The sequence below is a fragment of the Myotis daubentonii genome, chromosome 6, assembly GCF_963259705.1.
Source record: "Myotis daubentonii chromosome 6, mMyoDau2.1, whole genome shotgun sequence".
NCBI classification, from domain to species: domain Eukaryota; kingdom Metazoa; phylum Chordata; class Mammalia; order Chiroptera; family Vespertilionidae; genus Myotis; species Myotis daubentonii.
In genome coordinates, this window is record NC_081845.1 from 37,386,492 (window position 1) to 37,412,649 (window position 26,158).

At 44.0% G+C, this 26,158-nt stretch overlaps 1 protein-coding gene across 2 annotated transcripts; it reads left to right on the forward strand.

The window, feature by feature from the left end:
• The first annotated feature begins 472 nt into the window (after positions 1–472).
• Positions 473–26,081, forward strand: SLC22A16 (solute carrier family 22 member 16). Of its 2 annotated transcripts, XM_059700715.1 has the most exons (8): positions 473–565; positions 3,728–4,207; positions 9,133–9,250; positions 11,970–12,501; positions 16,035–16,162; positions 23,118–23,227; positions 24,404–24,503; positions 25,695–26,081. In XM_059700715.1, the coding sequence occupies exons 1-8, from the start codon at positions 513–515 to the stop codon at positions 25,878–25,880; spliced, it is 1,707 nt and encodes a 568-aa protein (XP_059556698.1). In that variant the 5' UTR covers positions 473–512; the 3' UTR covers positions 25,881–26,081. The 2 variants fall into 2 exon arrangements, with proteins under 2 accessions (XP_059556698.1, XP_059556697.1); XM_059700714.1 differs by lacking the exon at positions 473–565 and having other exon boundaries at positions 2,667–4,207.
• The last annotated feature ends 77 nt before the right edge of the window (positions 26,082–26,158 follow it).

Below are 26,158 nucleotides of genomic sequence, written 5' to 3' on the forward strand. Positions count from 1 at the left end.
CCACTTACCCCTGGCGATGCGGGGAGAGAGTACTGCCGCAGACTAATCACGAACGTTTGAAAGCCGTGGTGATAGGCAGCCATCCTGCAGATGCCGGGTTCTGGCCGAGCCCGAGCCGCGCCGCATTCCCGCCTTGGGCTGTCGGGTGAACCCCTCCACAAACGCCCTGGCTTCCTTCCAGAGCGGCGGCCACGCGACCCCGGGGGTGTTCAGGTGTGGACGGCGCCCCGGGACCACGGCGCGTTGGGAAGAGGCCCTGGTGGCGGGGAGAAGCCGAGGCTGCTGGGCGAGGGGCTGGGTGGTGGGCTGGTGCGGGGACAGCCGTTGAGGAACAAGGAGGGAGAGCTGGGCCCCGCGCGCGTCCCGATCACTCGGACGCGCGGGGACGCAGAGGGCTGGGGCGGCCCTGGGCACGCGGCCGCGGGGTCGGGGTGGGGAGGGGCGGGTGGTGACGGCGGCGACCTGGGCGAGTTTGGCGCGTCCGGCTTCGGGGCGCGGTGCGCGGCCGCACCATGGGGCCCAGCAACTTGGAGCTGATTTTTGACCGCGTGGGGCACTTTGGCAGGTAGGGAGTTGGGGGTGCGGCTGGGGGAGGACGGCCCGGGCGATCCGGAGCCGCGTGAGTGGAGGCGTCGGTGGGGTCTGTTTCTGTCCGTTGCAGTGGGGTTTGAGCGCTGCGCTCGCGATCTGCAGACACCTTCACCCCATGTGTCCCGGGAAGTCGGGAGACCCTGGGCCAGACTTACTCTGGTGGCGGGACCTCCCCACAGCGAGGAGAAGGGCCTTGGGGTTCCCTTCGGGAATGGGGGTGGCAGGGCCCGCCCGGCGTGCCTGCGGCAGGGCAGGAGGAACTTGGGGCGCACCTTCCTGGGGAGCTGAGGCCGGGAGGCCCAGTGGGAGAGGCCGGGTTACAGGAACAGAGGAGCGCTGGTTTCTCCAATCCTCCAGTTTCCTCTTTCACATCCCAAGACACTGCTGCCCTGCCCCACCTCGCCCGCCCTCGGGTCTTCTCAGTGCCTGGCAGGCATTGCCCCACGAACAACCAGTCCTGGGAGTTTGTTGCCATTTATAGGAAGCTAGCATGTGCCAGGCACACTGTGCCAGGTAGCAACGCACAGTGTTTCACTTGATACTGCTTTCCTGGTCCTCACGCACATGGTCAAAGGTAGCTCACAGTGGTGGAAGAAGTGGGGACTAGATTTTGGGAGACAATTCCTAGCCTGCCACAATAATGTATGCAAAACGCTTATCTATAATAATAAAAGCATAATATGCAAATCACCCGAATGGCCGAACAGTGGAACCACCGTCTGGACGACGGCGCTATGACACCCACTGACACCAGGCCAGCCAAGGCGGGTGTGATGCCATTGGTGGGGGAGAGGGGGCCCGCTATCACCCTTCAATCACCCTGTAGAGGGAGGCCCAGGCCACTGGTCAGCGGGGTGACCAATCAGGGGGCTCTGCAGAACCAGGGAACTGGGGGGGTGTGGTGGCTGACCAGGGCCAGGCCAAGATGGGTGTGCGTGGCGGGCCGGGCTGCCAAGGCCTACCCTTGGGCCTCCAGTAATGCAATAAGTTCTCAATATCATAACTGTTATTGTCACCTGAGCCTCCATCCTGGAAGGGTTGATGGTGAAAGCAGCTTATGAGAAGGAAAAGGGTAACAAATCAAAGCTTACAGCAAAAGGTTTGCAAAAAGTATGACTAACATGGCACCCCATCTTTTCTCTCATGTTTTGCTGTAATTGGTCTCTTTATTTATAAAGAGGAAGGGAGGCTATTGTGTATTATTAGCCTTCTCTTAAGAAAACCTAGTGAAAGCGTTAAGTAGAGATCTGTGATTACCTTTCACTGCTCATTAGTCATTTCTAAGATAAGGAAGCTCTACCCTAATCACCTTTAAGGGAGGGAAGCAGGACACCTAAGAACTAAAAAGCACCTTCAGGACTTGCTCTAAAATTGTACTGAAGTTCCATAAACTTCATGGCATAAGTCCCGAGTGAGAGGGAATTGAGGACACTGAGATGCAGGCATCTGTGTTGGGAGAATCTAAGAACCTGGGTCCCTGAGTTGTTCTGGGGCCAGGGTAGAGATGCTTTAAAATATCAGACTTGGACTGTGGAGCCTACATCTATGTGTGTGTGTTTTTTCCAAAATATGAACCTTTTTTTTTTTTTGCTCTTCTTTTTTGACTTTCCTTTAAGAACATCATAATAGCTAACACATGCACCTACAATGTGCCATAGTGCTCTACATGTATTAAATCTTCGCATTCCCACGACCACCCAGACGAGGAAACTGAGGCATAGCAAAGTTAAGGCTCTTGTCCGAAGTCCCATATGGTGACAAAGTCAAGATTCAAGCCTTGACAGTCTGGCTCTGGAGTCCACCCTTTTAGGCACAGCGGGGTGCCACCAGCTATGCTTTTTTAAGGCAGCATGGCATAAATCTGGAACTGGAAGTTTCTTCACCCATCACCCAGATTGCATGGCCCATTTTCAGGGAGTTCTGGCCATTTTTGCTTTCCCTTGTGCCGGGAACCAATTCCAGCATGTCATAATTTCAAGAGTTTCATCAAAAGGTTGATGAAACTTGGGGACTCAACAGGGTTGAGTCACACATGTAGTTGCCTGTTGGGAATGGCTAAAGGCATTTCCCAAACCTGAATAGGAAACTGATTGTGGCTGCCAGACAGTTAAAGGGCATCTTAATCAACATGTTATTGCCTCCTACTGGCCAAACACCTGAACAGCCGTAGGCTAATTCCCCCAAACTGACAATGCTTCTGTACCCTTTGAAACCTTACCCTTTGAAGTGTATTATCTCCACCTTGCCTTAGGACAAATTGTGTTAATAAAAGCAAGGGTCCTAGACAAGGAGGGAGTCTTCAGTTCCTTTAGCTGAAGGTCCTCTGACCCCCAATGCCTTTCAAAATTATATCTCGTCTCCAGACTCTTTATTAGTCTCTGGATTCCTATGTCATCTACGCACAGCCCTTTCTCCAGATTCCTGAACCCTTCTTGATGCTGGGACATGAACCCCGGCATAAATGGACGCCCGAAGTGGGACTTTCTGAACCCTGGAAGCACCAGCACCCTTGCATCTGGGTTTTCTGCCTTTTGGGTCTGTATGCTTCTTTTTCATGTGTGTGCCCCTCCAGCTGTGTGCACTGTATCCACAGGTATGTTGTCGTAGAGGGGTTTTAGTTTGGGCACGTGGATGACACGTGATGGATAACAGGCTTTGTAAGGGACAGAGGGATATGTTAGAATACTAGACACCTAAGGAGGTAGGGTTTTGTTTTTTTCAAGAAGTTATCCTTGCAAAAGAGAAAGGAAGGTTTAAATGGAAAGCATGCTCAGGATCTTTTGTATTTTGAGCACTTCCTTACTTTCGGATATTACAAGATGCTCCAGGTTTAGTTTGTATTCTCCCCCTCCTGGTCTCTTTTGCCTGGTTTCCTTTATTGGAGAATGGTATTTAGAAATCAAGATCTGGGCACTGGGTGTGCTTGTTGCTATTGGGGTTTCATTGCTTCTAGGCCCTCTCAACAGAGCTATGCATATATGTATACACACTAACCTGTGCATACGGACATATCTATGATTGTTCTGTATTTATCCATCTGTACATATGTTAAGGTAAACATGATAAAGACCGTTCATATTTGCTTATGTTTTTTTTTTTGTCCGTATATAATAACTTGCTTTTCTTCTCTTTTCAGATACCAGGTATTTCTCTATTTCACGGTTGCCTTCCAGAATATCTCTTGTGGTGTCCACTACTTGGCATCTGTGTTTATGACGGTGCTCCCCAGGTACGCCTGCAGGCCCCCAGGCAATGTGAGCCGGGTTCTTTTCCACAATGTTTCTGATTGGAGGTTGGACAACATCTGGAAGCTGTCTTCCTCGGGCCATGAAGAGCAAGTTGTGGTGCAGCTACAGGACGGTGAGATCTGGGAGCTCAAAAGGTGTAACAGGTTCCGGAGAGATAACTTGTCGAATCTGGACTATAATTATAACGGCCATAAAAGTCGTTTTCCTTGCTTGGATGGCTACATCTATGACACAAGCAAATGGGACAGCACCGTGGTGACTCAGTGGGATCTGGTCTGTAACCGAGAATGGTTTGCCAAGCTGATCCAGCCTACATTCATGGTAGGAGTCCTGCTGGGAGCGCTGATTTTTGGCTACCTTTCTGACAGGTACAGTGAAATAGTTAGCATTGCTGCTCGGGGTGGGGTTTATTTTCCTATCTGGTTTTCTAAGGGGACAGGGAATTATGTTAAAAGCTTTAGTCATTTTCATGCTTCAAAAAATAATAGTGGTGAGAGGATGGGCTCTGAAGACAGGCTGCCTGCGTTCAAACCCTGGTTCTGTGGCCTCTGGGCAAAGCGCCTAACCCGCGTTTTAGAGTCTTGTTTGTAAGCTGGAGATGAAAACAGTAGCATTCACTTCAAAGGGTTATTGTAAAATTAATACAGAAAAAGTACTTTGGGGGAGGGGTCAATCGGGGGAAAAAGGAAACATATGTAATACTTTAAACAATTAAAATAATAAATTAAAAAATGTACCTTGGACATTTAACCACTCAACATATACTGGTTATTACTTTGATTTTTTTTTTGTTGTTGTTGTTAAATAGACTTGGTCTTCAAGAGGTGTACCTAGTTCTGCACAAAGATTTCAAATACTGGAATTACCAGGCATAGATAATTAAGTAACTATGTTTATATTCCTTTTTTTGTTATTGTTGTTAATTCTCACCCGAGGATATTTTTCCATTGATTTTTAGAGAGAGTGGAAGTTAGTGGGGGAGAGACAGAGAGAGAGAAACATAGATATAAGAGAGACACATCGACTTGTTGCCTCCTGCACACACCCCGACTAGGGCTGGGGATCTAGCCTGCAACCGAGCAAGGTACATGCCCCTGACTGGAATCGAACTTGGGACCCTTAAGTCTGTGGGCCCACATTCTATTCACTGAGCCAAACCAGCCAGGGCTATGTTTATATTCTTAAAGAAATAGAAGACAAATTTTAAAACATTGCTAAAAGTCTGGAAATTGTATTTTAAAATGACATAAAATTGAAGAACACCTACCTAGAACATCTAGAAATTAAAAAATAAAAAGGGACTAACAAACTTCCCGGGTACTTTTAACAACCCATTATACACAGCTAAAGAAAGAATTAGTAACATGGATGATAGTTGAGAAAAAAATGATCAATAATAAAACTCAGAAAGACAGAGTTGGAAAATATGAGAGATTGAAATTTATAGAATAAGGTATGGAGCATATTTATTTTAGAAACAAATCAGTAGAAGAGAGCACAATTCTTATCACCAACTCAGTAAACAAGAAGAGCATTTGATAAATTTCAAAATTCATTCATGATAAAACCTAAAAATAGAAGAATGTGCCATGCACATCTTCATTGTGAACTGTTAAAAGCTTTTCCACTGAGATCAGCAACAGACAAGGATATGTGCAACCCCACTTCCACTTAGTATTGTACTGGAGATTCTAGCTAGTACCATAAAGCAAAAGAGAGGGAGGAAAAGAAAGAGGGAGGAGGGCGAGGATGGGAGAAAGACATGAGGGGAAAGAGAGAAGAAAAAAGATTTATTATTTGTAGCCATTACAATCCTGCATATCCCTCTGCAGGAATACACTGCAGTACATGTGTCTATGATGTGGTGGAAGGATGTTTGGCTTGTTTGCAGTGCCGGCTGTTAGGAACAATACTATAGGAACATTCTTATGCATGTACCCACGTGGACATGTGCAAGAGCATCTCCAGAGTACATCCCCTAGAACCTGAGGGGGAGGGGGTGGGGGGAGGGGGAGGTCCACATTACCGGCTTCTCTATAGAATGCTAAAGTATTCTTTGGTTTTCCTGATTTGTATTCCCAATTTGCATTCACACCAGCAGGGTGAGAGACCCTATTACTCCATATCCTTGCCAACACTTGGTATTACAAGACTTTTTACTTTTGACAACTGGTCAGAAATAAACAGCATGATTATATGTCATTGACACCTTTTTCATCCTTTTAACCAGATTTCTCTTTTATGAAGTGACTTTAAATCTTTTCCCCATTTTGTCTGTTTCGTATCTATATATATAAAAGCCTAAGTGACCGTCCAACCATTCGACAATCCGATTGGTAGCTATGACACGCAATTACTACCAGGGGACAGATACTCTGACCAGTAGCTATGACACGCACTGACGCTGAATGCAGGAGCTGCTGAGCTGAAGTGACTTGGCAGCTACAGTTCTCAGGTGATGCACCCGGAACCAGAGAGGAGGGAGCCTGATTCTAGGGTGTCACCCGAGAACTGCCCTCTCACAATCCAGGACCCTTTGGGGGATGTTGGAGAGCTGGTTTCAGCCCGATCCCTGCAGGCTAGGCCAAGGGACCCCACCAGTGCACGAATTCAAAAGTCCTTTGACTATTCTGGATCCTTATCCTTTAGTTATATGTAAAACAAATAAATATTTCCCCTCCCTCCCTCCCTCCCTCCCTCCCTCCCTCCCTCCCTCCCTCCCTCCCTTCCTCCCTCCCATGTGTCTTCTTTTTGTCTCTTTTAAATATATTTTTATTAATTTCAGAGATGAAGGGAGAGAGAGATAGAAACATCAATGAAGAGAGAGAATCATTGATTGGCTGCCTTCTGCACACCCCCACTGGGGATCGAGCCTGCAACCCTAGCATGTGCCCTGATGGGAATCGAACCATGACCTCCTGGTTTATAGGTCAACACTCAACTAATGAGCCACGCCAGCCAGGAGTGTCTTTCAGATGGACGTGAAATCAAATGTATTATCCTTTCCTTCATGGTTAGTGCTTTCTGTATCTTAAAAAAAATGTCTTCCCTTCCTGCATGAGGTTCTGAAGATATTCTCCAATATCATCTTCCTAAAGTTATATGGTTTTGCATTTCACATATGCGCCTTTAATCCTTCTGGGACTGATTTTTATAATGTAAGTTATGAGAAAGGGACTCCGGTTGTATTTTCTTCTATATGGCTAGCCGGTTGTCCCAGCATCACTTACTGATTCTTTTTCTGCTAATGTGCAGTGCCTTATTCGTTCCATACTTCTGCCTATGAACGCACTAGTCTGTTTCAGAGTCCTCTAAGGGACCATTAGTCTCTTTCTAATGATATATCTATTTCCCTTAATGATTTGATTCTTGAAGTTTGTCCTTTTCTCTATAGAGCATTTACAAGCTTTTTGTTAGATTTATTCATATATAGTTCACAGCTCTAAGGTATTGCAATGGCATTTAAAAATGTTTATATTTGTTACTGGTATACAGAAATAGAATTAATTTATATATATTGATAATATATCCAGCCACCTCATTAAATGCTCATGAATTCTAATAATTTACCTACTGGTTGGAATCTCGGGACTATATATTTTTTTGCCTTAAAAACTATCTGTTAGAGACAACTCACAGGGAGAAAATATTTGCAAGTCGTATATCTAATAAGAGTCAGTATCAGAATATATAAATAACTCTTACAACTCAACAATAAAAAGAAAATCCAATTTAAAAGTGGACAAAGGACTTGGATAGATATTTCCCTAAAGAACATATATGAAATGCTCACCATTATTAATCACTGGGGGAATGTAAATCAAAATCACAACGAGATACTCCTGCACACGCACTAGGATGGCAGTAATAAAAAGGGCCAATAATAACAAGTGTTGTGGAGCATATGGAGAAATTGGCACCCTCATATGTTGCTGGTAGGAGTGTAAAAAACAGGGCAGCCACTTTGGGAAAAACTCCGGAAGTTCTTCAAAAAGTTAAAACATAGAGTTATTATATAACCCCGCAATTTCACTCGTCAGAGTATATCCAAGAGAATTGAAAACATAAGTTCACACAAAATCTTGTTCAGGAATGATGATGGCAGCATTATTTATAATAATCAAAAAGTGAAACAACCCACTGTCCATCAACTGATGAGTAGATAAACAATGTGGCATATCCATACAATTGAATGTTAGTTACTCATCAAGAAGACTAAAGTATTGATACATGCTACGACATGGGTGAATGTTGAAAACATAATCCTAAGTAAATGAAGCCAGACATGCAAGGTCATATATTGTATGGCTGCATTTATATAAAATGTCCTGAAGAGGCAACTCTACAGAGACAGAAAGTAGGTTGGTGGTGGTCAAGGGCTGGAGGGAGCAGAGGATGAGGGATGACAGCTCTGGGGTGCAGAGTTTCTGTTTGCAGTGATGGAAATGTCCTGGAATTAGATTGTGATGACAGTTGCCCAACTCTGTGAACACACTAAAAGCCACTGAATTGTAATCTTTAAAAAGTTGGTTTTTGTGGCATGTAAATTATATCTCAATTAAAATAAAATCTGTCAGGAATAGAATTTGTTTTCATTTATATTTATGTATTTATGTATATATTTATTTTTATTAATTTCAGAGAGGAAGGGAGAGGGAAAGAGAAATCGAAACATCAATGATGAGAGAGAATCATTGATTGGCTGCCCCTTACTGGAGGTCAAACCCATAACCCACGCATGTGCTCTGACTGGGAATGGAACTGTGGCCTCCTGGTTCATAGGTTGACACTTAACCACTGAACTACGCGGTCAGGCTGTTATTTGTTTTTAGACAAAGAAATACCCTTCCCCAACTATAAAAATGTAGGGCAAGTAAGCATCTTACTTTATGAGCAGAATGTAGCAAGATCTCTATCTATAAGAAAGCTTAGCAAGAGCTGCCTCAGCCTTGGTGGGCAGCACCAGCTCGGTTGGGAAGGTGGTCCAACAGATCAGAGACTGGGAGTCCTGGGAGGGAAGGGACACATGCTCCCTCCTTTCCCCCCAAATCCCAGACTAGTGGATCTCCTGGGGATCACCCAGAGTGATCATATATGTATATTAGCAGCTTAGGTAGAGACCTCGCCACTGAAAGACTGGCCTCTTGAAGAAATAAGTCTTTACTCATGGTTTGCCGAAGACAATAACCAGAAACATAAGCTATTAAAAACATGGGTAACACATCTTTCATGAATTGGGGTGGATGTTTACAACTCTATCCTGCTTCCTCCGCTGTTGATGCTTCTCTTTCAGGATAGGAAGACGACTTGTCTTGTGGTCCACAAGCATTGGCATGTACTTCTTTGGCATAGCAGCGGCATTCACATTGGATTATTACAGCTTCATGCTTGCACGCTTTCTTCTTGCTATTGTGAGTTGTGGTTTTTTTTACTTTTCTAATTGGACACAGTGTTTCACATCGAAGCTCAACTCTCTCAGATATGCCAATTTGGAATCTAGGGCAAGAGATCAAGGCTTAACCTTGGTTCACTCCCTTGCCGAAGTTCTTTCTGTGGAACATTAATGTCCTTTGTTTAGAATGGGACTCATTAAAATGAATAATTGTTGCCTACTAGGCAGAAACTTTTTTGTTTGACTCTATGCCTGGCACAGGGTCCACATTCCACAGTTCCTAAGGCATTATTTTATTTCTGAGCAATTAATTATATTGGTCTCATCAGGCCCTGCATGTATGAGCCAAACAGATGGGTAAGGTGTTAAAGAAGTCGTTTGTGTATTGTGCAGTAAGAATGAAAACAGGAAGGCGTTAGGCCTTTATGTTCTGAGGAGCCAGGGGAGCCCTGTGAGAAAGGCATGAGTTTGTCACAGATTGGCTTCTTAGCTGTGTGACCGTGGGGAACCATGCTATCCTCTTTGAGCCTTAGTTTCTAAACTCTAAGCTGTGGGAAATAATACCTGCTTCTCAGCGCTGTTATCAGCGTTCAGTGGGATTACAGTAAACATCTGTGGGACAGCACCCGGCAGGGAGGAGGCTCTCTGCAACAGGGACTGTCACTGTGGGCCAGCGAGTGAGGACGTTGTTTCCACATTTGGAGTGGCTTTCAGACAGCTTCCAAATGACCAAACAGCAGCAGGGATTCTGTATGAAGGTCACTAGTCAAGGATAATGGAGTGACTTTTTTATCTGCGGGAAGAGCTTGTAATCTTGCTGAACACAGAGAAGGGAACGTATCCCCTCTCACCAGGGGTCCAGAAATTAACATCCACACAGGTTTCAAAAGAGTATAATTCAAATATTAAAGAATGAAGAGAAGCCTTTGGGAAAATTGGTGGTGCTCTGGAATAATTTTGCAAAAATTAACTTTATGATTGTGTTGTAAAAGTCAAATATGAAATAATTTTGCAGGAAAAATTCTAATCCTTTCACCACTCCCCTAAAAAACAATCCATCATTTGACTCATTCTTTTTATATTCCAAGAAAGATCACAGACTACTATTATAATCTAAATATTGTTAAAAATGGGACTATTTTATTTTCTTATTTAAAAAGATCTTTATTGTTGAAAGTATTACATATATCCCCTTTTTTCTCTCCCTTGGTCCCCTCCAGCTTGCTGGGCCTATTTTCAAGATAAAGGTTTCTTCCCATTTTTTTTTTAATTGTGGTAAGACACACATCACATAAAATTTACCAACTGAACTGAAGTGTATAGTTCAGTGATGTTAGGTACCTTCACATTGCTGTCCAACCATCACCATCATTCATTTCCAGAATATTTTTCATCTTGCAAAACTGAAACTTTGTACCCATTAAATAATAATTCCCCTTTCTCTCTAGCCCTTTAGTCCTTAGCAAGCATCATTCTACGTTCTCTCTCTAGGCACTCCCTATAAATTCAGCCATACAGTATTTGTCTTTTTGTGATTGTCTTATTTCATTTAGCATAATGTCCTCAAAGTTTACTCATGTTGTAGCTTATGTCAGAATATTCTTCCTCCCTCCTTTTCAAGGCTAAATAATATTCCACTGTATGCATACAACACACTTTGCTTATCTGTTCATCCGTTCATGGATACTTGTGTTGTTTCCACATTTTAGCTACTGTGAATAAGGCTGTTATGAACATGGATGTACAGATGTCTCTTTGAGACCTTGCTTTCAGTTTTTGTGGTTATCTAACCAAAGAGGGATTCCTGGGTCATATAGTAGCTCTATTTTTTAATTTTTGAGGAATTCCCATAAAGCTTGCTTTAGTGGTTGCATCACTTTACATTCCCACTAGCAGTACACAAAGGTTCCAATTTCTTGCATCCTTGCCAACGCTTGTTATTTTCTGTTTTTATTTTTTTTTTGTAGCAGCCGTCTTAATGGCTATGAGATGGTATCACATTGTGATTTTGATTTGCATTTCTCTAATGATTAGTGATGTTGTTTGGCCATTCACATCTCTTCCTTTGGAGAAATCCCAGTTCCTTGTTTGCTCATTTTTGAATTAGATTGTTTGTTTGTTGAGTTTTTAGAAGTTCTCTATATATTCTGGATAATTTTCCTTATCATATATGTGTTTTGCAAATGTCTCAATCCTTAGGTTGCCTTTTCACTCCAGTGATAGTGTCCTCGGATGCACAGAAGTTTTAAATTTTCATGATGCCCAACTTATCTGTTTTTTTCCTTTGTTGCTGGTCAAAATAGAGTTTTAGTTAAATCTTTTTTCTTCCTACTACTTACCACAACTTTTTGTCCCTATTTAAAATTTAGGATTTAATAATAAGGACCTCATGCATATATAGATAAAAGGATATGTACAGTTACAAGGAACTGAGAAATAAATTCACAGTGTAAAGGAATATTTAAATGAAACAGAAAGCCATGTCTCACCTTTATTTATACATTACCGCTCAAGTTTTGCCATGGAGTGTGGAGAAGGTGGAGGAAGATGAAAGGACCCCTTTTAAAATGGAAGGATGGATCAGATTAGGTGCCCTTTTATAAATGTGATATGGGTTCCAGAAAACAATTCTTTGGCATTTTCTTTCTTGCCTACACGTCACTGGCAGAGACGGCAGACCACTTAGGAGCTGTCAATGTGACCTTAAATCTAGACCGCCTTCCCCTTGTGTTTTTCAGGTTTCAAGCGGTTATCTCGTGGTGGTGTTCGTCTATGTGACAGAATTTATCGGCATGAAGGCTCGGACGTGGGCATGCATCCAAGTGCACTCCTTTTTTGCCATTGGAACGATGGTGGTGGCTTTGACAGGCTACTTGGTCAGGACCTGGTGGATCTACCAGATAATCCTCTCTACAGTGACTGCCCCCTTTGTCTTGTTCTGTTGGATGCTCCCGGAGACTCCTTTTTGGCTTCTTTCAGAGGGAAAATATGAAGAAGCACAAACAGTGGTTGATCAGATGGCCAAGTGGAATAGGGCCGGCACCTTTAAGCTGTCAGAACTCTTATCCCTGGATCTATACAGTCCTGCTGATCAACAGTCTCTTTACGCTAATAAGCACAGGCTATTATATCTGTTTTATGACTGCAATATTGGAAAAAGGACACTTATTGTTTGGCTGATTTGGTTCACGGGGTGTTTGGGATACTATTCCTTCTCCTTGAATTCTGTTAATCTAGGAGGCAATGTATATTTAAACCTCTTTCTCATAGGTAAGTAGTTAAATTATATTTATGTGTAACAATGAAATGCAATTTCTGCCATGTTTTTATTGTCTTTTTTTCTTCTAGGAACAATACTGCCAACTACATGATTATTGTCTCATGTAGTGTAATTATACTGTAACACATGTATATATAGGGTGGGCAAAAGTAGGCTTACAGTTGTTCATATGGAAAATAATACAATAAATAATAATACAAGAATAAACTGTGTTTTGCGTACTCACGACTGTGAACACACTTTTGCCCCACCCTGTATTTTCTTTTTTAAAAAGGCAAATAGAAGAATTTAGTCCTTTTCTGCCTCTTGCTTGCTTGCTTGCTTCCTTCTTTTAGGCCCATCCTATCTCAGATCTCTCTTCCAGGGGTAACTGCTGTAATATTTGGCTTTTGCCCTTTCACATCTCTTTCCATGCATATCCATACATTTGTGCAGATAAACGTTTCTTATTTGAACATAAGTGAGATTACTCACTGCATGTTGCTCTTGGTACGTTGTTTTCCTTTTAAAATGTAATATGTCTTGGAAATCTTCTGGTTTCTTTTCTCCTTCTAATGTCCTTACTTTAGAAATTTTAGTCAGTAAAAGCGCTTAAATACATGCGGTTATAATTGATGTGGTGGTTCTTCCATTGTAGCAGCAGGTTAACACTGGCTTCAGATAGTGCTGTGATCGTTTGCGGTGTGACTCTTAGGGTAAACCAAATTCGCTCCAAACATGAGAGAAATCGTAGAAATCTATCTGCACTTGTTCATCTAGTCTTAACTTCTGGTCCTGTAGGCTGCCTGTGCTTGATATTGTCCTCAGAAAAATCTTGCTTTAACATTTTTATACACAGGAAGCATCCCTTCTCATTAAAGTGCTCCGATGACATCTATTTTTGTTTATTACAGCTCAGTAGGAATTGTGAGGGAAGTCATTTTAAGGAAAAAAACTCCACACAAAAACCTTTGCTCTCTTTTTGGGAAAACCATCAAGCTTGTAGAAAGAGCCCATCTTGACTTCATCCCCATCCTATACATCAGTTTGAGAAATGAAGCAGTATTCTTAGGACAGAGCAGCAAATGGTAGGAAAATGAGGTGGGGACAGGGAAAGCTGAAGTTTTAGATCTTTATGATATGGTTTCTTTTAAAAAAATCTATCTACTATCATCTATCTATCTTTCTATCTATCTTCCTATCTATCTATCTATCTATCTATCTATCTATCTATCTATCTATCTATCATCTATCATCTATATTTGATTTCAGAGAGGAAGGGAGAGGGAGAGAGGGATAGAAACATCAATGATGAGAAAGAATCATCGATTGGCTGCCTCCTGCATGCCCCACCCTGGGGATCGAGCCCAAAACTCGGGCATGTGCCCTGACTGGGAATTGAACTGTGACCTGGTTCATAGGTTCACGCTCAATCACTGAGCCACGCTGGCTGGGCTGATATGGTTTCTTAATTTTGATGGAGATACACATTCTCAAGAAACTGGGTAATTGCATAACTGTAAAAATGTTTCCAAGGCAAATCTACATGGTTTGATAGTCTCTTCTGTCTTGGATTTCTCATATCTGTACCCTTTCCAGTGGTCCTCTTGCAGACAGGCACTTCCATGCTGTGAAAGTTTTGAACAAGCTTTCATTTCCTGAGATGGTTTGGGGCTGGCGGGAACTTCAGCTCTGGTTTTCTGCCACTTGCAGATGAGAGCCTTTGGGATTAGTGCAGATAGGAGTGGAATAGGGCCCGAGTGATTAGAGAGATATTTTATAAGGTGAAGAATGTAATGAACCATTGTCCTAATTCCAGAAGACGTGGGCCTCATTCCTGCCCCATTTCTTTCCCAGACATGGCCAAGCCAAAAATCAGATGTAGTGTCAGTACCCTGAAGCAACAACTCAAGGGAAACCAGTGTAGTCCACTTTCACTGTCCCTTTAGCGGTTTCACAGTTGCTGCCCAGCTGTGCTAGACTCTGTTGTCTGTTGTCTTTGCACACAGTGCTGCACAGGGGACAGCTCTGAGCCCACATGCAGGAAGGTCGTGGGGGAGGAAGGCTGCAGGACAGGCCCCTTGGCTCACCAAGACCTTGCTTCCACTTCCTGAACTGGCATTTACTCTTTTGGCTCAAATAATTTACTTTTAGTTGTCAAGTAGGGATAACAATCCTAGCTTACTCTCAGGAAGCTCTTTTAAAGACCACTGTCTTATTTGATCGTGAAAAATGCTTGATAAACTCTTTAAAAAAAGAAAAAGAGTAGAGTAATAGGGTTATCTACTGTCCTGGCCAGGAAACATGGAACTGACTGCAGCATCTGTGAAAGGAAGGTGCTTGAGAGAGAGAGAGAGAGAGAGAGAGAGAGAGAGGCTGTCTCTCAAATGGGACTCAGAATGTCAGAATGTTGTTATTATTTTTTGCTTTTGTCTGAGTCAGTTTTTTTCTGAGCAGCTGCAGCCGAGTTTAATTTCTGATGTGCTACCAATACGTATCTACCCCCTAGGATGTGTCCCCGAACCTGCGGGAGACATTTAGACCCGGATCTGCCTCTCCAGGTGCTTGCAAGCTTCTGTAGATGAAATGACAAATGCTCATCACTCCTAAAAGGCAGTGGTGGGTAGTGTCCTGAGATAAGACTGCTGCAAAGGGAGGAAAGAACAAACTTTGAATTACAAGGAAGATCTGGGCTGGGCTGGCTCCTTTCCCAAAGGAGATGGTTGGCTTGACTCAGTTTTGCTGAGAGATCTTTCTTACTTCCTGTTTGGTTCTGACTGATGGATAGAAAAGCTTTTTTTTTTTTTTTTGGTTGTTGTTCTAGTGCTAGGATTCGAACGTTGGTTCTTCAAGGGAAGGGCTTTTATGTCAATTATGGATTCAGCTCTTTAATTTTTGTTGTGGGGGAGTGAAAAGAGGTCCAAAACCAGCCCCTGTTCTGTGGGTGATCCATATTAGGTTAAAAACGTTTATTGTTAGGTTTAAAATCCACCAAGCAGTTACATTAGTTTATGTACTTGGCTGACATTGGATTTTCTACTTTAGTTTCTAAGTTTGACGTTACTGATACACCCCCCCCCCCAGTTTTGTCAAGCATAAGAAACCAAAGATCAGAAATGATCAATGTTGTCTGTTAATTTTACTTATTTATTCATTCAACAGGCCTGCCCTCCAGGCACCTTGCTGTGTCCTGGGGGTGCTTACAGCTTAGTGAATAGGTGAATAGAGTAGAATAGAATAGAATAGAATAGAATAGAATAGAATAGAATAGAATAGAATAGAATAGAATAGAATAGAATAGAATAGAATAGGTGAGTAGAATAGAATAAGTGCTGGACTGATTACAGTAGCATTTCACAGGAGACATCCTCCAGGGAGTTTAAAGGGGTGGGACTTGGTGCTTCTCAAGTAGCTGACAGTTCTTAGAGGCCCCTGGAAGCAGAAATACTGCTCATCACTCCTTTGGGGGAATGGGTTACAAGGTGAGGTGCCCTTGTACAGCTGGACACCATGGCTTATCGAGGGCCCTTTTGCTCACTGACAGGTGCAGTGGATATTCCTGCCTCCATTGTGTTGTGCTTCGGGATGGACATTCTGGGGAGGAAGAAAGCTCTGATCACCGCCCTTTTCTCAAGTGCAGTTTTCTGTGGTTTGATTATGGTGATTCCCTTGGTGAGTTATTTTATGTTTTATTTAGGGAATGGTTAGTTATATACTATGACAGTTTGATGAGGGAATTTTTAGCTTATTACAGTAAATATGAAGGTCAATTGAGATATATGGACAGGATGCATGCATAATATTTAACAATATATTTTCTTTTAAAAAATTCTGTTATATAAGTAGTACATGCTCATTGTTGAAAATTTACAGAAAAAAGAAATATATTTTTAAAAATGCCCATCATCCCATTTCCAAAGATGGCCAGTGTTGTATTTGGGAAACACAGTAATTTTGAGTGAGGAAAGTAGGTACCTCTCAGCGATTATAATCCTAAACATGTATTCATTCATCCAGCATCTATTATGTACCAGGTGCTGTTCTAGGTGCTGAAGATATGTAGTGAATCAAGTTTCTGTAAGTATAACAGAAAAAACAGGAAGAGGAATAGAGAATGACTGTGGATGGGGGGAGCACACCTGTATACTATTTTATTTTATCTAGGCTGATCAAGGACGGGGTGCCTCTCAGAGAAGGTGGCATTTGATCAGAAACCTGAAGGAGAGAGGGAGCCATGGAGACATCTGGAGGATATTATCCTATCTAATAAAAGAGTAATATGCAAATTAACCATCACTCTATCACAAAGATGGCCATGGCCACGAAGCTGGAGCGAGCAGGAGGCTTGGGTTGCCCCTGGCGATGGAGGAAGTCAGGCTTCCTGCCTGCCCTGGCCAGCACTGGGCTCTGCTCAAGGCTACAAAGTTTCAGTTATAGAAGATAAATAAATCCCAGATACCTGCTGGAAAATAAAAGAAATAAAGGAGAGACTGGGAGCTTGGGTCGCCAGGGGGCATGGCCAGCCTGGAAATGGCCATCATCCCCTCACCCAGGCTGGCCAGGAACCCCACTAGGGACCCCCACCCTGAAGGGGGTGTGGCCAGCCTGAAAACAACCCTCAGACCCTCACCCAGGCTGGCCAGGCACCCCAGTGGGACCCTAACCCTGATCCGGGACACCCTTCAGGGCAAACCAGTGGGCCCCCACCAGTGCAACAGCCCTCTATCCTATATAATAAATTGACCCTAACTGCTGAACAACTGGGAATGAATGGTCACTATGACACAAACTGACCACCAGGGGGCAGGTGCTCAATGCAGGAGCTGTCCCCTGGTGGTCAGTGCACTCCCACAGAGGGAGCTCTGCTCAGCCACAAGCCAGGCTGCCAGCTGCCAGCACAGCAGTGGTGGCAGGAGCCTCTCCTGCCTCCTCAGCAGCGCTAAGGATGTTTGACTGCAGCTTAGGCCTGCTCCCTGCTGGCAAGTGGACATCCCCCGAGGGCTCCTGGGCTGCCAGAGGGATGTCTGACTGCCAGCTTAGGCCCGATCCCCAGAGGAGCATCCCCCAAGGGGTCTCAGACTGCGAGAAGGCACAGGCTGGGCTGAGGGATCCCCCTGAGTGCACAAATTTTTGTGCACTGGGCCTCTAGTGTCTTATATTCAGGACTAGAGGCCCGGTGCACAAAAATTTGTGCACTGGGGCCCCTCAGCCTGGCCTGTGCCCTCTCGCAGTCTGGGACCCCTCAGGAGATAACGCCCTGCTGGCTTAGGCCTGCTCCCGGGTGGCAGAGGGCAGGCCCAATCCTTAGGTGCAGCCCCTGGTCAGGCTCAGAGCAGGGCCGATTGGGGAGTTGGGGCGCCGCCCCCTGTCATGCACAGAGCAGGGCGGATCGGGAGGTTGCGATGCCACCCCCAGTCACGCTCAGGGTAGGGCCGATTGGGGGGTTGGGGCACCGCCCCCTCTCACACTCAAGGCAGGGTCGATGGGGAGGTTGCGGCGCCACCCCCTGTCATGCACAGAGCAGGGCCCATCAGGGGGTTGAGGAGCTCCCCTCTGTCACTCAGAGAGTAGGGCTGATAGGGGAGCTGGGGCACCACCCCCTGTCACACACAGAGCAGGGCGGGTCAGGGGGTTGGGGCACTGCCCTCTATCACCCACAGAGCAGGGCCGATCAGGGGGTTGGGGTGCTGCCACTCTCACACTCAGGGCAGGACCGATGGGGAGGTTATGGCTCTACCCTGTCACACACAGAGCAGGGCCCGTGGGGGAGGGTGGGGATTGGGGCGCCGCACCCTGTCACACACAGAGCAGGGCCGATCAGGGGGTTGGGGCGCCGCGCCCTGTCACACACAGAACCGCAGGGCAATCAGAGGTTGGGGAGCTCCCCCGTATCAGGCACAGAGCAGGGCTGATCAGGAGGTTGGGGCGCCTTCCCCTGTCACGAACAGAGCAGGGCAGATAGGGAGGTTGTGGCCCCGCCCCCTGTCACACACAGAGCCGCAGGGCGATTAGGGGGTTTGGACGCTGCCCCCTGTCACGCTGATCCCGGTGCCGGGAGGCCTCTCGGCTTCGCTGATCCCGGTGCTGGGAGGCATATTACCCTTTTACTATATAGGATAGAGGCCTGGTGCATGGGTGGGGCTGACTGGTTTGCCCTGAAGGGTGTTCTGGATCAGGGTGGGGGTCCCCACTGGGGTGCCTGGCCAGCCTGGGTGAGGGGCTGAGGGCTGTTTTCAAGCTGGCGGGTGACAGAAGCTCCCAACCACTCCTTTTTTTCTTCTTCTTTTTTTTTTTAATTCTGGGCCAGCTTTAGCTCTGAGGTTCCAGCTCTTAGGCCTCCGCTGCTGAAAGTAGGTAATCGAAACAATGTATAACTCCAGCTCTGACTCCAGCTCTGAGATCCCAGCTCGCTGAAAGCTGGTTTCTGGGTTTATTTTTAGCTTCTATATTTGTTAAAATGTTTCAAACTGCAGGCTCAGAGGCCGGCAAGGCAGGCGGGGAACGTTGGAATCCTCTGTCACTGAAGCAAGGAAGCCTCATATTAGTTTCAAGCTGCCTGGCTGCCTGCCGCCATCTTGGCTGACAGTTAATTTGCATATCTCCCTGATTAGCCAATGGGAAGGTAGCGGTTGTACGCCAATTACCATGTTTCTCTTTTATTAGATAGGATTGTTCCTATTTAAATAGTCTTGTTTTTCATTGTGGTAGATTAGCAGTTAGAAATTTGTAGTGTGCACATGTCCCCTGAGGAGCTTGTTTTTAAAAATGCAGTTTCTTAGTGGGAAGCACTGCCATAACCTATTGAAGCAACTTTCACATTCCCATATTTGAGCAAGCTTCACCTCCTAGAACACCTCTTGCATCCAGAAGTGCCCCTTCTTTTCCCCCCACAATCTTATCAGAACCTGTATTTTCATTCTGTGTTTGAAAAATATGGTCACTGTAACAATGTTTCACAGTACTTTATATAATTTTCTCCAGTGATTATATAATTATTAAGCAATAGTATCTCAACATGTAGCATAAGGTATTTTAGGTTTTATATATATATATTTTACCAGATAGGTGGTACACTTTATTTTTATTTATTTATTTTATTAAATATTTATTGTTCAGATTATTACAGTTGTTCCTCTTTATTCCCCCCATAGCTCCCCTCCACCCAGTTCCCACCCCACCCTCTGCCCTTACCCCCCCACCACTGTCCTCATCCATAGGTGCACGATTTTTGTCCAGTCTCTTCCCGCACCCCCGACACCCCTTTCCCCCCCAGAGACTAGTCAGTCCATTCCCTTTCTATGCCCCTAATTCTATTATATTCACCAGTTTATTCTTTTCATCAGATTATTTATTCACTTGATTTTTAGATTCACTTGTTGATAGATGTGTATTTGTTGTTCATAATTTGTGTCTTTACCTTCTTCTTCTTCTTCCTCTTCTTAAAGAATACCTTTCAGCATTTCATATAATACTGGTTTCGTGGTGATGAACTCCTTTAGCTTTTTCTTATCAGTGAAGCTCTTTATCTGACCTTCTATTCTGAATGATAGCTTTGCTGGATAAAGTAATCTTGGTTGTAGGTTCTTGACATTCATCACTTTGAATATTTCTTGCCACTCCCTTCTGGCCTGCATAGTTTCTATTGAGAAATCAGCTGACAGTCGTATGGGTAATCCCTTGTAGGTAACTGACTGTTTTTCTCTTGCTGTTTTTAAGATTCTCTGTTTGTCTTTTGCTCTTGGCATTTTAATGATGATGTGTCTTGGTGTGGTCCTCTTTGGATTGCTTTTGTTTGGGGTTCTCTGTGCTTCCTGGACTTGTAAGTCTATTTCTTTCATCAGGTAGGGGAAGTTTTCTGTCATTATTTCTTCAAATAGGTTTTCAATATCTTGCTCTCTCTCTTCTTCTGGTACCCCTATAATTTGGATGTTGGTACGCTTGAAGTTGTCCCAGAGGCTCCTTACACTATCTTCATATTTTTGGATTCTTTTTTCTTTTTGCTTTTCCGGTTGGGTGTTTTTTGCTTCTTCGTATTTCAAATCTTTGATTTGATTCTTGCGATCCTCTAGTCTGCTGTTGGAATTCTGTATAATATTCTTTATTTCAGTCAGTATATGCTTAATTTCTAGTTGGTCCTTTTTCATATCCTCGAGGGTCTCACTAGATTTCTTGAGGGTCTCACTACATTTATCAGCTGTCTCACTAGACTTATTGAGGGTCTTACTAAATTTATCGGCGGTTTCTAGAAAATTCTTGAAAAACCTTAAAAGTGTGGTTTTGAACTCTATATCCAGTAGTTTGCTTTCCTCCATTTCTGTCATTTGTGACCTGTTTTTTTGTCTCCACATTTTTTATGCTTCCCTGTGTTGATAGAGTGGCTTTCTGTGCTGGGTGTCCTATAGAGCCCAGTGGCTCAGCCTCCCCAATTACTTGAGGTAGACACTCTTGATGCACCCCCTTGTGGGCTTTGTGCACAGTCTTTTTGTAGTTAAGCCTTGATTGTTGTAGGTATCACTGGGAGGAATTGACCTCCATGCCAATTGTCTGTGAGAATCAGCTGTGTCTGCAGTGTGCTGGAGACACCCTTCTGGGGCAAGACTTGCTTCAGTGGGGCTTTGGTGTTCACTGAGTCTGCCCCCTGAGTGTGTCCCTTATGGATCTGAGGAGTTGTAATCTGGATGGTCCCACTCTGACCACTGGGTACACTGGCTCTTGGATCTCTAAGGAGGTGCTAATTTAGCCTCTGCCTGAGGCTACCCAGCAGCAGCCCAGCTGTGAAGCAATGCAAGCTGCTGTGGGGCCTTGGGCCTTCTTTTGGATGTTCTGGGTTTCTCTGATCCAGCTGCAGTTTGTCAGGTAATTTTCAGATTGCAAAGGGCCAGGGCATTCATATGCAAAAGCCTCTGTGCACAGCTTGGGTGGGGTGGGGTCTCAGGGGATTAACAGGGCGGAGCAAGCTGCTATGGCTGCTCCTCAGTCCTGCCCTAAGAGGCCCTGCTTCTCAGTGTCCCGGTAATCGCTGCAAGCACCTCTGAGAGAAAGCTGCCCTCAAGTTCTGACTGATGCCAGACAGTCCAGTTTCTCCCCATATGAGTCTGGGTCCCCAGAGACTCACCTGGAACTGGAGTTCAGAACAGTTGGGAGCTTGTGACTCCCTCCCGATTGAAAAAGACAACCGTGTCCTCAGTTGCCAGCCCATTCTGCTTGCACCTCCGTACCTCTGCACTTTACTTCCGCAGCTCCTCTGAGTCTCAGTGTGCTTTTCTCTTTCCTTCTACTTGTAGAATTTCCACTTGGCCAGCCTTCCTGTGGTTCTGGATGATGTTGTTTTGTCTTTTAGTTGTATTTTTGAAGTGTTTGTGTGAGGCAGAAATTTCTGGTGTTTACCTATGCCGCCATCTTGGTTTCTCTCTGGTTTTGTTTATTGTTTGACATTACATTTAAGCTAACCAGTGACTTTCTTTTATGGTGATAATTTACTGAATTATCAGGGTTGGTGACTTGAATGTTTCATGTAACTGAAATTTCCAGGTGGTGATTAATATACAACAGATATGAATACAATAAAACTACTCAGGATGAGGAGGTTTCTGCCAATTTGAGGGAGCTTCATCCATACTTGTTTTTGTTTGTGTTTTTAGGTACTTTGCATTGATATTAGTTGAGTTGATGGCAGCTGCCTTTGAACTGGCAAAATTTCTCCCCAAATGGCAGTGATAACACAATACACATTTTTTAAGTCACAGTAATTTATTCAACAAACATTGTCTACAAGACTGATTAATATGACAAGGTGACACCAGCTGCTTTAATAGAGACATCCCCAAATCTCAGTGACTTCACATAATAGATGCTGATTTCTTGCTCATAGAAAGTCTGATGTGTGTGTACCTGGTTGGTAGCAGTGGGAATGGTGAGGAGAGTATGTCTGGCTCCATGGAGTCATTCAGGGACTCAGGTTGACAGAGGCGCTGCCATCCTCAACACATGGACTCCAGGTCGTCTGGGTCTCAAAATCCACCTGGCATATACGGGGGAAGAGAAGGGATGGACTATGGGAGGTCCTTGTGAGCCACTGCTGGCAGTGGGACGCAGTGGGAAGCGAAACGAAAGGTTTTGCTGATGAATGCATCAGCCAAAGGGCGGGGGATGGAGGGGTGGAGAGTCTGTACTAATAGTTCAGTTATCACTTTCAAATTATTCTCTGAAGATAATTTATAAGCCGTGGGATTATTGCTGCAAAGGGCACAATTTGTTTTTATGGCTCTTTGATTTATTCTGCTGGCTCAGTTCCAGGAGTTGGTCAGTTATTGGTGGAACCGGCATGTCTGGAAGTCTGGATGTTTCTTGTTCCACAGCAATCTCCCCAAGAGATATTCTTTCCTTATTTGGTCATTTGAAATCTCCAAGGCTGAGGAGGAGGCACAAAGTTTTTCCTAAATTTCATAAAGATGGAAAGCTTTTGCAGGCCATGAGTAGAGTTTACAAAACGAATTCAAACAGAAAAATAGAACTCTTCACTGTTGTGAAAAATACTGGAGGATTAAAGTTTTAAATAATAATTTTCAAGTTTTTATATTTTTCTTTAATTACTTATGACAGTCTTTCTGCTAACGTATTTTTTCAGAAGTACTATTTTTGGACTATGGTGACAACTATGGCTGGAAAATTTGCCATAGGAGCAGCATTTGGCCTCATTTACCTTTACACAGCAGAACTATATCCAACCGTGATAAGGTAAGAGTTACTTATTTTTTGTTGTTGTTTTCCTATTATCTTTCACTTACATATCATTTCCTTATATTTGGCCTTTGGGTATAAATGCTTTACTTTCAAAACCATTACCTGAACTCTAAGATATGGGGAACTTACATGATGCTCATTCCGAATCTGAAACTTTGTCTATACTTCCATTAGCAAGGGTAGTAAAGAAATTGTTTTGAAATAACACTGTTATCTTAAAACCAATTTAAATCTCAAATATAATTGACTTACGCTGACTGTCCATTGAAGCAGGCTAATTTTCTCAGGATGTGTCTCTTGGTGTTCTGATTCAGTTGTGTTAGTTTGCTAGGGCTGCTATAACAAAACCCCAAAGCTGGGAGGTTCAAACAACAGAAATTTATTTTCTCACAGTTCTGGGAACTAGAATTCCAAGATCAATGTGTTTGGCAGGTTTGGTTTCTCCTCGGGTCTCTCTCTTTGGTGTAAGAAAAGATACTCACATGAAAAGCACATTGTTTCCTGTTAGATATTTTATAAGGTTATTTAAATACGTTTAAAAATTCTTTTTTTAATGAGAGAGAGAGAGAAAGAGAGAGAGAGAGAGAGATATCAACTGGTTGCTTCCTGTACAAGAGCTGACTGGGGATCAATCCCTCAGCCTAGGTATATGCCTGTCTGGGAGTTGAACCTGCAACCTATGGACGATGCTCCAACCAACTGAGCCACCTGGCTTGGGCTAAATACCTTGCAAAAAAAAGCACATTAAGATATCACTTGACTTTTAAAAAATAAAGAAAATGTTCCATAGAGATAAATATCCCAAATTCCCACTTCCTACCCCAAACAAATTCCGGCTCTAGAAATTGATTTGTCCTCAATAATAGATAGACTGAATATACATGAGGGCCTCATCTGCCTACTGGATGAAGAATAGTTTTTGGGTCTTGGATTATTTGCATGCTTGCACATACCAACGCAGAATGTGGATTTAAATCACGAGTGATTCTTGAAAAATTAAAGTAAAATGATTTCCAAGTATATGAAGCCAAGCTTAAGTTGTATTATTTACCATTTGCTGGAGGGTGGACAGGGGCTTCAGGAAGTTGTTCCATCACTCTCTGTGTCATCTGTGCTCCACTTGTCTTCCATCCTTGCCTGTATCTGTCTTAATTCTCCTCTTGTTTTTAGGACACAGGCCGTGGGAAGTGGCAGCATGGTGTCCCGTGCGGGAAGCATCGTGGCCCCGTTCTCCGTTAACCTCTCCAGCATTTGGATCTTTATACCCCAGGTGTTTAATCACTTTATAGAAACTTGGTGAGATGGCAGAGCAGCTTCTGTGGGTGGTGGGAGAGGGCCAGGTGGAAGGAGAGCTGAGAGAGGAGGCAGTGACCACTGTGGAGAGGATGGCCCTCTTTTGCTTGTTTTAACAGATATCATTTTTCCACTGCTCACCATGGGCCAGGCACTCTTTTAAGTGCCTTGTAGGCATTATTTAATTTAATCCTTTCAACAATCTTTTGGGACCGGCACTATTAGTATTTCCATTTTACAGATAAGGAAACCGAGGAGTAAAAAAGTCAGGTAACTTGCCCAGGGCCACACTGGTAGCAAGTTACCGGGCAGAGTGGGTTTGGAGATGATAAGAGGCTTGAGGACTTTGATTTTTACTAGCCGGTGGCAAGGAAAAGGTCATACATCTGTGAGAGGGAGGGAGGTCTGCAGATGGAGGAAGACCTGGAGAAGGAGGTGAGAGGCAGTGGGACCTGGAGAGGATGAAAGGCTCCGCCCCGTCCAGGGAGGAAGGGGAGGGGAGGGGCGCTGTTGGGATGTTTGTGGGAGGGAGGGAGCTGGCCAGGATGGCAGGGGAATTTTTCTAGAAGGTCAGATGGACCACCCCACTCTCTAAAGTAGCAGTTAATTTCTCTTGCCCTTGTTTGGTTTCCCCTTAAACTCTGTAGATTTTGGCTCATTGAAATATTTATTTGTGCATGCATTCATTCATTCCCCATCATTTATTGAATGCCGATAGAGTAATGATCATCAGGGCAAGGACAGGGTTGATTAAGACAGTGCCTGACCATGAAGTCCCAACCCAAGGCTCAGTAGCTGGGTTTCTCCACAAGACTCTGGAGCCTGGGAAAAGGGGACAGGGCCTTTTTTCTCTGTGGAGCAGCTCCTAGGACAGCGCCTGCGGGAGTAGTAATGCAGGCAGCACCTGGGACTGATGGAGTAGGGGCGCCACAGTGGTTTAGGAATGAATTCATGAGTGATCAGATTAAGCCTGGACGATGAGCTCAAGAACTCCCAGTCCAGCCTCAGTCACCAAAGGTCTTGCTGCTAAAAAAATGTCAGCTGGTATGTCAAATTCAGTTCTGTTTCCCTCTGAAAAAGATTCAGAATTATTATTTGCTGGAGGGTACATTTATTTCTTGATGTGTCATTTATTTCTTCTTCTTCTTTTTTTTTTAATTCCTGCTAGTTGCTTATTGGGTGTTTGGCCTTTGTGAGTGGAATTCTAACATTCCAACTTCCAGAAACCCTCCGGAAGCCTCTGATAAGTACTTGGGAGGAGGCTACCACACCGGATGCAGAAAAAGAGAGCAGTTCAGGCAAATTGTCTCCCACAACCAGTAACACTGATGCCGGACAAACCAGAAGTGATTAATTCAGGGGGTTCTGGTTTGGCAAATGACTGTGCTATGTGTGCTGTCTAGCACCTGAAAAATTGTTTACTTTACTGCCTTTGTATTAGAGGAATACTATTCTCATTTCCTGCATGTCATTTTTGTCTTTTAAAAAATTTTTGTAAGAAAGTTTTAAAACAATGATTTTGTAAAAGAAATAAAAACTAAGGTGAGGATGCTCACTTTTTAGGCTGCTTTCTTGTTGTCGTCAAATATTTTTCCATGTTTGTTCTTCTGTGTCGTCGTTTCTCAGCCTTTC